Raw genomic sequence first — 11,381 nt, forward strand, 5'->3', positions numbered from 1 at the left:
GTTGATTCAAGCAAAGCAGGGGAGATTTTAGTGGGGCATAAGAAAGAACTTGGTAACAGCTGTGAAATTAAAACATAAATTAACAGCTGAGATAGACCACAAGGGTGCCCTAACTAGACTCTCAAAAGATAAGGATACATTTGTCTAGCACTTGGCAGATTTTAAAACTCAGTTGTGTTTATTCCTTTCTCTGGGTGCATAGGAGATGTTTTTGCAGCAGTAATGGAGACATTTATGCATTTGTTCCTGCAGAGGACCTTATAAACCAGCTCCTGTATTTGCTTTCCTTTGCCTGCAGTTTGGGAAATGAGCCTGGCTGTCAAAGTGTCTCCCAGCCCTGAGATCCCAGACTTCCTTCTACAGCATACTGTGGCAGATGACATACATCCCACTCATTGTGACAAACAGATTCTGGACAGTGTGTCACAATACCTACATGTCATGTAAAAGTTCCACGAGGGACTTAAAGGGCACCATTGCTGGGGGTTATTCTAACACACACACACACACACACACACACACACACACACACACGCACGCACACACGCGCGTGCTCTGTGCTAAAAAGCCTTGAGAAAACGAAATCTGAGGAAAGCAGACTTCTGAGCATGAGGGATGTGAAAGATGGAAATCAAAGTAACTGCTAATAAAAGAGAAGCAGCCAAAATGATAATGAGCCCTGTAAGTCCAGGAGAAGGAGAAGAATAAGCAGATCGAGCCAGCAGTAAGAGAGAAAAACAATCAACATAAGGTGGGTCAATGTTTTCTAAAGATTGGACTAAAAATAAATGTGGTACAGGAAAGAGAGTGAGAGACAACCCGGGACAGGCTGTGAAACGGTCCTGATGCCATGACACGGTGTGGGAGCGGGAAAGGACACGCGAGTATTCAGGCAGTATCTGAGGGTGGGCGTGAGGGTCGCTGCGTTCCTTCCTATGCAGATTCTCTGTGTATTCTTTCCGCAAAGCAGAGAGGATGCTGGCCTCCCTCTGACCTGGCACCTGTTCCGAACTCTTCCCAGGGTCCTCTGGAGATAGCACGTTCATTTGGGGTGACGGTCACCAAACTTGTTTGAGCTATCTGGGGAATCGTTCCTGGGTGCAGAGTCAGGCTGGAAGGATCATGCTCTCTGTAGTCAAGTGTCACCCAACTGGGGGGGGGGGGGCTGTTTTCTGGTTTGCAGTCTTTCACAATACTTCACATGTTCTGGGGATTTCCCTTAAGAAGATGACTTGATCCTGTCCCTACCAACTGTAGTTACTTCATCTCTTGTCTTTTTCCCCTTGGCTTTCATTCTCCTCCGTCATATGGGTGCCTTTCTGAGTTAGGAATGCCCATGACTTACAGAACTTCAAGGAAAAAGGTTTCCAGCCTACTGTGCTCTAAATGTGGTTTGCTGTTGGCCCACCCCACTCCAAACGCATGCCCAAGTTTGATCCTTAAAACACTGTATTAACGGTATCGCGTGAAAACTTAACTCACAATGATGTTTAGAAGTGTGACTTAGAAAGTGATTCGATTAGACCGTTGGAGTAGAACTCCCCTAAGCACAAGATGATGCTTCATAAGAGAGGGAATGAGACCAGAAGACATGTAGAGGTCCGTATGCTTTCCGCTATGGCCACACAGCCAGAGGGGACCCTCACCAGATAATATGCTATGTTGTTAAGACTTACAGCCTCTAGGCTCTGAGCTGTATATAAAAACTCGGTTTTGTTTTAGAATATATTGTCGTGGATATTTCATTATATTAATGAAAAACACACTAATGTAGCTCCACGTTCAAGCTACAGAACTACCTTATCCTACCTCTAAAGACAGTAAGTAATATTGGGCGAGCAGTGAGTATGTTTCTTGGTATTTCATTTGATATGTCTAGGCTCATCTCCATAGTTTTAAAATATTTGTACAATGTTGCCTACCACTCCTCATCATTGGCTAACATGGACATTATGGCCTCCATAACAGTAAACGATGTTTTTACTATTATTGCTTCAAAGCTTAAGAATTAAGATTAAGAATGAGGTCTGAGAGAAGGAACAGAGTTGACTCAAAGGCCCTTGGCAGGTCCAGACCTGTGATCTCAGGTTCTGTGCTTATGTCGTGGTTAGGATGGCTGGGTGAGACCTAGCAGGGGTTGACTAGGAAGAGGGCAGAGACTTCTCTGTGAGTCTGGGATGGGGAGGAGCTTAAATACAGACCTGGTAGGAAACCTTTCAGGGAGCTTAAGATTTTCCACATTCTTTGCAGCAGCTATGGAGTTCTAAAACCAGCAGACAGTTTCAGTGAAGATGAGAGGCATCGGAGGGAGGGTGTGAACACACGGAAAATTATGGCTGCGGTAGTTTGGAGAAAATGGCCCCCAAATGGAGTGGCACTATTAGGTGTGGCCTTGTTGGAGTGGATTCATCACTACCCATGGACAGAATCTAGAGGACAGTTGAGCAGATGGTCTGTGAGGGCTTGGAAAAGGACAGAGTGACCGTTAGGAGCCAGTCCCAGAAGCTGGGTACCAAGAGTGACTGTTAGGAGCCAGTCCCAGAAGCTGGGTACCCAGGTGTGCTCAGGAAATCTGCCTCAGAGCAAATGTGCAAACAGCCTTTGAAGCTGTGAGCTGACCACAATGCAAGCCAGCAGTGAGACACTGTAACTAAAGACGAAAACAGATCTCTGATGAAAATTCAGCTCTCGGGCATAGAAAATATTCATCAAAAGGTACTGTCTGTGTTGCCAGATCACTTTAGGGAAGTGCATTTGTTTCAAAGGAGTCAATGGCAAGTTTTTACATGGTTATAAAAGGTTACAAAGGGAAGCGATACTCCTGTTTACTGAGCAAGCAGCTCATTGTGTGTTAGGCATCAGATTGAATGATATGTACATATGTTAACGTGTAAGATAGTATCAGATAGAAGTCATTACTGCGCTGTTTTGGATGCAGGAACAAAAGGTTACATCATTTAACTGTCTTGCTTAAGCCGAACAGCTAAGAAGTAGCAAACCTATGACTTGAGCCTGGATCTTTCTTATCCCAAAGCTCATATTCTTTCCACAGTGCCAATCCGCTGGAACAAAAAAAAAGATCTGGAGATGGGTTAGTTGAACTACTGAAGGAAGAGGAAATGTTTGTCACCAAGAGGGAAGTAACAAAATAAAGGCAAACGTAGTAGCTGGATACAAATATTGAAGTCATTGTCAATAGGTTTATTTAAGGTGTCAGAGAAGAGACGGAAGGTGGACCTAGTCTGGGCAGTTGCCATTGTCAACCACTCGCTCTAAGTCAACCCCCTGCACCTTTTCTTTCAGTCCTGTGAATGAGGGTCAGCAGTATGACCACGCCCATTGTACAGCTAGAGAACAAGGAGCCAGAGCAGGAGGAGGTGTGGCTAAGTCCAGTATCCCTGCAGAGCCTCTGTTGAAATCTAGGTCTGTCCTACCCTCAGGCCAGTCTTCGTACCCATTTTCCTTCACTGAATTCCTGTGGGTAGATTTCCAATCAACATAAGGGAATGCTTCCAAGTAATTAGAACCTTCCCAAAAGGGAATGGATGCTCTCTCGGGAAACAAATTGCCTATCACTGACAAACCCTGACTGACCGAGATGTTGGGTTCCAAACCTGATGTCTTCATGGTTATTGGGGATGTGTGTGTGTGTGTGTGTGTGTGTGTGTGTGTGTGTTTTAATCTGAAATTCTATTTTTATTCTATGACCACCATCCTCAACAGAAACACAATTTTACCTGTAAATTACTAGTCCAGGAAGCAGGGGAGAGGTATTACTGGACAGTCTTATGGATCTTTATGGCTTTGTCCACCCGAACTCCAACATAATGATAAATGCCAAGTATAGTTTATCCAAGAGATTGTGAAGTTCTCACTCTTTGTGGAAAGTATATGGACGTGAGAATCTGCATGGGCTCATTATTATGTTTTATTAAATAAGGGAAAATTATAATTCTGTGCATATTATGAAATGAAAGCAAGAGATCTTTGAACCTGAAGATGAGCAAAGCCTTTCAAACCCTTAGGACCATCACTACTTTAATGATCTGCATTAGTGCCCTACCCTTAGTGATTATGGTGAGAGGTGAGAGGACTGACCAGGACACTTCTGGAAGCAGGTTCAGAACTACCGTCATCTTAAGAATAAAGACAAAGAAAGAGGGAGAAAGAGAGAGGAGGTAAATCCCTGAAATATGGTCCTCCTCCCTCCCAGTTTTGATTACCCACCCCACCCCCATCCACAGTTTTTAGGCAAACCAAGTAATGAAGAATAAAGGTTCTCGGTATGTACTTCTGTATCTAGAAGTCTAGAGCTGAGCCTTTACCTTCTGGATTTAGTCATTTGCTAAGGAATGAAACCCCATGGGAAAGAGTCCTACTTCTTGGTCCTGCTGGTAGAATGTTGTCTCTATTCACCAAATAATTATTTTTGGCTGCATAGAGATTGCTTACTTTTTATAACAACGCCTGGCACTTCTGAACTTAGATACAGCAAGCAGAGTGGTCTCCAGAGAGCTACAGTCCAGAAAGAGTGACAGCTTCCAGGCAGAGGTTGTCACCAGATGGTCTGAAAAGGAGCTTTGTCTGTTAAGGTTACATTAACCTTAGCCCGCCGCTGCCCCTGCATACTTTCCGTATCTCTGTGCCTTGTTGGCTTGATAGTTTGCATTCATCTCTGCTCTGTCAGTTTTAAATCCAGCTCTCAGTCCTTAAGGGCATTACATAATAAATTAAAAACTTGATCAAAGGAATTTTATGTGTGATGCGTCTGAACTAACTGGTCCTGACTTCCTGTGGGGAAAATGAGTAGCTGGGCGGATTACATTAAAGATTCTCCTTTAACGATGGTGGGAATGCCTGTCTCCCACATGCCAGTCACTGTGCTGGCCCTGAGAATGCCAAGAGGGGTCCTTGCTTCTTCAAAGATCTCCTGCACAAATGTCATAGTGTGATGCACGCTGTGACACAAGGGAGCCCCAGGGGGTTAAGCAGCTCAGACTGCTGAGGGAGAAAGAAGGTTTCTCTGATCCAAGTCTTAAAGGATCTGCAGGGTGTCCCCAGGGATTGCAAACTCAAGAGGATGTGTGTAGCTGGCTCTGCATACCTGGGTAGGTCAGGGCTCTGGAATGAGATGGAAACAGGGCAGATACTCAAAAGTAGAGGGGCTGGGCTTTATCCTGCAGACAGTAGGAAGCCTTTAGATGGTTTTAGGATAAAAATAGTGGCGTGTAGCCTGTTTTTAAAAATATCAGTGCTAGCGCTGTAAAGAGTGGGTTGGCAGTGAGGTAGGAAATAGAGAGACACATCCTGGGGAATGCATTGTAACCGAACAAAAGCAGACTTTGGAGATGAGAAAACCAAATGAGGGACACTCTGGGAAGAAGTGCTGAGAACCTGATCATGGGGAACGGGTACTGGCAACAGAGGAGGGAAGGACTCAAGGCCGGTCCCTAGATTTCAGTCTTGAGTGGATATTGTGCTCATTGAGGCCATGCAGAAGAGAAGGGCAAGGAGGGGCTAATGGTGACTGTAGGTAGAAGACAGGTAAGGCTGAGAAACTTGAGTCTCCAGGAGCGAGGATGTCCAGGGGACTGCTTCATGAGCCTAGAGCTCAGTTAGGAGAAACGGTGGCCCAGCTGTTGGCTTGATTGCTTCTTTGCTATTAATATCTATTAATATATTAATAACTTGACATATTTAGAAGGCTGAGGGGGATCCTGTGCACCCTGCAACCTCAGATTAGTTCTCTAGGAAGCCATGGTGTCTATTTGAAGATGAGACACACCAAAATACCTCGAAAAGAATTTAGCAGAGGGAATGTGGTTCCCTTCCCAGGGTCCTTTGCAGTGTTCTTAGTCTCAGCCCGCTTTTCTTTTTAGTGTTTACCAGTTTCTAGGAGTAGTCCCAGTTTCTAAACTACTTAGCAGCAAAATTGGTAAAGAGAAGTGAAATGGTATGTTACTAAACATTCATCTTCTTGATAACCACACAAGGTATTTCTATGATCAGCCCTACTTTGTAGACAACACATTTAAGCTTCTAAATGGTTCCATTAATTCTAGCGCAGTAAATAACAAACTTATAAAGCTGTAGACACTAAGTTCCATCCTTTCGTCCATATCCTTAACACTATTTTTTTTTAAATGGGCCTGTTGTCAGGAGTGGCAACATCCATCTATATACACCTTTAATTCTAGCACCCAGGAGGCGAAGGCAGGAAGATAGCCTTGAGTTGAGACCAGCTTAGGCTATATAGGAGTTTTAGGGCTACATAACAAGACCCTGACTCAAGATAGATAGAGATAGCCCAGCGGTGGTAGCACACACCTTTAATCCCAGAACTTGGGAGGCAGAAGCAGTTGGATCTCTGTGAGTTCAAGGCCAGCCTGATCTACAAGAGCTAGTTCCAGAACAGGCTCCAATGCTACAGAGAAACCCTGTCTCAAAAAGGGGGGGGAAGATAGATATAAATATAGATAGATAGTAGATAGATAGAAGATAGATAGATAGATAGATAGATAGATAGATAGATAGATAGATGGATAGGAAGAAACTTACCTATGAACGTTACCAGTGTTATCAATGTTATTATTGAGAGAGGAAAAAAAGATTTGTGAAGAACTCGTGGCCCCAGTAGACTTCATTAAGAGCTGTACCCCAGCCACCCAGAGCTGACCCACTGGCCTCCACTGCTCCACCTTATGCTCTGATAGAAACCTGGACCAGCCCGTGTTAAGCAGCCTCCAGGACGTCGTTTATGATCTTCCCTCCTTTTACTTCTGCCTCCACTTTAGTCCCTACCTTCCTAAAGCCCCAAGCAGCAGCCAGAGGGAACTTTTGGTTCTAAGCATGAAGAAGTTAGTCATCAGCTCAAGAGCCCCCAGTGGTCTCTCATCTTCAACTTAGAATACATGCTCTGAACTTCCTCTGTGTTCTCACCTTGGGTTCTGTGATCTTGCTTGAATCACACTGGTCATTTTTTTTTTAAACCCCTCTAGTACCTTCTGTGCTGTGTAGGACTGGCTCGTAACCTCTGTTTCCTCTTCCTATAGTGCTTTTGCCCGGCAGTCTCCACGATTGCCTTGCACGTGTCATCTAGGTCTCTGAATCGCTGTGCGTTGTTTGGCCATCTTTTCTAAAACAGCGGCCTCTGTCGTACTCTGCCGCTTCCACTGCCGGATTTTTCACCGTAGCACATCTTACTTGTGTACTGATATCTGCACAGAAGTCCTGTGAGCTCAGGAGCACTCAGCGCCCTGCTGCTGCCACGGCACCTGGCTGCCCATGCTTTCCAAGACCCGTGAGGAATAGTTAGAAACCTGGCTCATGTGGGATGGGGTGGGAAATGAAGTCACTGTCACCAGGAGACCTGTAATAATGCAAATGTCTTAGATTTCTCAACATGGCCCCGATTGTTAATTTCCCAAGGCTCCTTTTTTGGGGATAAATGTGAGCAGGTCTCAGAAAACTTGTGTACATTTCCCTGGGTTTAATATAGATTTATTGCTCAGGCAAAGATGGGAACTATTTTTCCCCCTTCCAACAGAGGTTGGCCATCTCGGGATGTAATCAATATTAATGTGGTTTCCACACCCAATCATGCATGCTCTTCCAAATCTGGAAGTCCCTCACAGCAGCAGCCATGTTTGTAGAGCCTCCTGCGTAGCAGCTTTTGGATCCCACAGGAAAAGGGTTTTCTTTGATGACTTGGCATCAGTGAGTTCCGCCTTCCGCCACTTCGTGATCAGAGGCTTCCTGGGGACACCCTGGACTGAATGCCACATTCATGTGTTTTTCTGTTGTTCTTTCCATAGGATCTTCTACGTCTCCCATGATTCCCAAGACTTGAAAATCTTCAGCTATATCGCACGGGATGGGGCCAGCAATATCTTCAGGTGTAATGTCTTTAAGTCCAAAAAGAAGGTAAGGAGGCTGTTATGGGTCGTCTGCTACTTTTGTCTGATGAACCCAGTATGTATCTGTCATCGATTTGTCTCCCTGATTGAGGTTTGGAGGTGAATGTTTTAATATCAGAACTGGTAACACCACGTTAGTCACCTGTCAGTGCTCCAATACAATGAAACCCTCTTTGATTGTAGCATCATCTGAACTTTGTACTTAGTTACATATAGCAATAGAGAGCGGTCCACTGTTTGTTTACATCTTTTGAGAGAGGACCATATAGGCAGAACCAACAGAGATACTGACCTTAGCTTGCAGGAAAGAAGCATTAACTAAGGTGACCCTTAACCCCAGTCTTGCGTGTAACTCAGTAGTCCAGCTGTATTAGTAAATCGTGACATGGGGAATCTAATTTAGCTTAGGGTATGATATCGGTTGTCATGGGAAATTATTTTAATATGACAACCTTGACACTGGGTAAATGTAGTTTTTACACTTCTGTAGAGGTGCCCTTTCTCTCTGTCATTCCTCTAGGAAAGACGTACAAAACTAGGATTTGGAATGCCTGCCTGGGGAGTAGAAAACCTAGAATTAACCCCACCCTCCTACTGTAGTCCACAATGATTTAAGTCGATTGCCGCCCCACTGAGTCTCAGCTTCTTTAAAGATACATTGAGGATAGACAAAATTAGCATTTTCTTCTAAAAAATGTTTTATTAGCACATCGTAATTATACAATTATACATAATAACGAGATTTATGACATTTTCATACATGTACATAATGTGTTTCAATTATATTCATTCCAGTTACCCCATCTTGTTCCCTTCCCACTTTCTCTGATGCCTTAAAACCAGCACTTTCCAAAAATAAATGTATTTTTTAACATTTATCACCCAAAGTGTTCCATCTTATAACTACTGTATTTAATTTTCTGAGAGACCCTGATGTTAAGGAAGCCCCTTAACTTATTTAGTCTAGCATTTCAAAAACTGATTTGGCTACATAGCCATGATTTTTCCACGCAGTGTATGTTTTGGAAAGCACCCCAGCAGTTTCTAAGGCCTTACAGTTCTACTCTCAGAGATAAACCCTCAAGTCTGGCTTCTCATAAGACTCCAGTCCGCTGCCTGCACATCCCCTCCTGTGCCTTAAGGTGTCACTCGTAGACTCGTGGGTAATTTATCATGATCAAATGAGGTGATACAAGACCTGACAAGATCAAAATTCATTAATACATTTGTTTCTTGACATGAGGGAGGTTATGTCATGATTAACCCATCTTAAGTTGAAAATATTATAAACTGAAAATTATTTAATATATCCAATATAGTATCCATTATTGCTCAACAGCGCAGTACCTGTGGCTGTGGCTGGCTGCCACTGTCCAGTGCCACAAGCATTTCCTACTGAACACCATTAGTCTAGGGGGAAAAAACTCAAATTTTCAAGTATAATTTCTGCTATACATCCATACATATAGCTTTTGTGCCATCATATAGTCAAAAAGTTGCCAAATCAAACCATCATAACTCATATTATGTAGGTGTCTTATTTCCTATGAAGGAGGAACACACTGCTAACTTACTTTGCCCTCTAAGATCTGTGCCCTTACCCACTCTGTTTTTAGGTCTTTTGTGTATCGTTTGTTTGTTTGATTGGTTGATTGATCAGCTATACTAGGGATGGAGTTTAGGATCTTTTCCAAAGGTTCTGTCATTGAGCTCCATTGAGCTAAAGGGAACTTGAGTAGGAAGAAGGAGAGAGAATAAGCCCTAGTCACTGGGGATGGACGGGTTTAGGGACTAGGAGAGTGAGAGGCTCAGTGATGGATAGCAACTGAACTGTCTGCAGTGTTCTCTCGTGTGCCACCCAAGAGTGAACCACCCCTCCTTCCGCTGAGTTCTTACCTATGTAGTGATTGCAGTCTTGTACATAGACTGTGTACAACTTAGAGATTTGAGTTATAGATAACGTAGTCATTTACCGACTGCTTACATTGTTTATCTCATTTTATCTTTATAATGCATATTGAGGAAGGTAAAATAAATGCTTTTTATTCTCATTTTCATAGATTAGTAAGTGGAAACTCAGTCTGAGTGATTTGTCAGGTTCTCCTAGAAGGACAGTGGCTAGAACCAAGAAGACAAACAGAACTAAAGGATTTTGAGCAAAAAAAAAAAAAAAAAAAAAAAAAAAAAAAAAAAAAAAAAAAAAAAAAAAAAAAAAAAAAAAAAAAAAAACAAACAAAAAAAAACCATAGGTGAAGGAGATCCTGGATCCTTTTTGGGGATCTAGTCTGGTGGCACAGCAGGCTGGGGTGTCCTGCTGCCAAACCAGTGTGTGAGAATGGCCTCCACCTAGAACCTGGGTCTCAGTGTTAGGTACCGAATCGAGTTCCTATTGACCAAGGACCCGTTCTCTGCTTTGGGTCGCCCCGGTTTCTTTCACACCTCCTAGCTCTCAGAGCTACTTCTCCTTCTCCTGCTTTCTGTGTCCCTTTTGCCCTTACCTACTGAGTCTGTAGCTCTTCATGGGGTTGGTTCTCAGGCCCTGTGCTGGCCTGCAGCCATGCAGCTAGGAGAATTATTTCCAGACCGCCTTGACTATGAGCCCTGTTGCTGTTAAACTCTAGACAGGAGGACCCGTTTCCAAGCCAGGAAAGAGCAAGGAATTGTTCAGCAAAGGAAACCCAGTTTGGGAGGGGTGGGGAATGTGTCTGGGAGGCTTTGCACACCATCCTGGTTGGCCTCCAAATAAGTGTTTAACTTTCTTACAAAGCCCTTCTGGTTTCTGGAGATAATAGCTTGGGAAGGAGTTTTAATGGGCAAATCATAGGCATATTTAAGAGACAGGGAGAAAGAACTGTAGACCCTAAGGAAATGTATCTTGCAAGGATGGTTGTGGACCATTAAGAGTCACATTGGTGGGAAGCCAGGAGACCCAATGCTCTCCTGAGTTCTCAGATGGATCACAGCATAGAAAAGCCTTGGGTAAGTGTCTTGCTTGCTGTGCCTGAGATTTAGTTACCACTGTTCCACACCATGTCTCTCTGTGTGCCGGTGACATGTCTCTCATGATGGGCCTCTAATGCGGTGTCACCCTTGCTATAAAAAATGGGCTGTCTCTGCTGCTGATGGAGAATACTGGCCAGACATCTCAGTCTTCCTCTTTAAGGAATCCCTACCCCTAGCTTCCAACATGATTATTCTGTACCTCTGGATCTTTCTCTAGTCACTTACATGAATGACCCGTGTGCTTCTCCTCTTGGGGTTTAACTTGCAGCTGTTGGGCTCTCACCGGAAGCTAGACAGCAGATTGCTGCATGCGCCTTTAATCCCAGCACTCAGGAGGCAGAGGCAGAAGCAGGTAGATCTCTGAGTTTGAGGCCAGTCTGGTCTAGTTCCAGGACAGTTAGGGCTACACAGGGAAACCCTGTCGAGAGAGAGAGAGAGAGAGAGAGAGAGAGGAGAGAGAGA

The 11,381-nt window shown here is 43.9% G+C and overlaps 1 protein-coding gene across 4 annotated transcripts in view; it reads left to right on the forward strand.

The window, feature by feature from the left end:
• The window catches only part of LOC126511175 (carboxyl-terminal PDZ ligand of neuronal nitric oxide synthase protein-like), a 276,647-nt gene that overhangs the window by 220,274 nt on the left and 44,992 nt on the right, over positions 1 to 11,381 (forward strand). For all 4 annotated transcript variants that reach the window (XM_050158183.1, XM_050158184.1, XM_050158185.1 and 1 more), the window contains one exon: positions 7,815 to 7,923. In XM_050158183.1, coding sequence (XP_050014140.1) covers positions 7,815 to 7,923 — 109 coding nt within the window. The remainder of the gene's footprint in view (positions 1 to 7,814; positions 7,924 to 11,381) is intronic.

This window comes from Alexandromys fortis, unplaced genomic scaffold, assembly GCF_014885135.2.
Source record: "Alexandromys fortis isolate MF-2015 unplaced genomic scaffold, M_Fortis_MF-2015_v1.1 scaffold_106, whole genome shotgun sequence".
Lineage (NCBI taxonomy): Eukaryota > Metazoa > Chordata > Mammalia > Rodentia > Cricetidae > Alexandromys > Alexandromys fortis.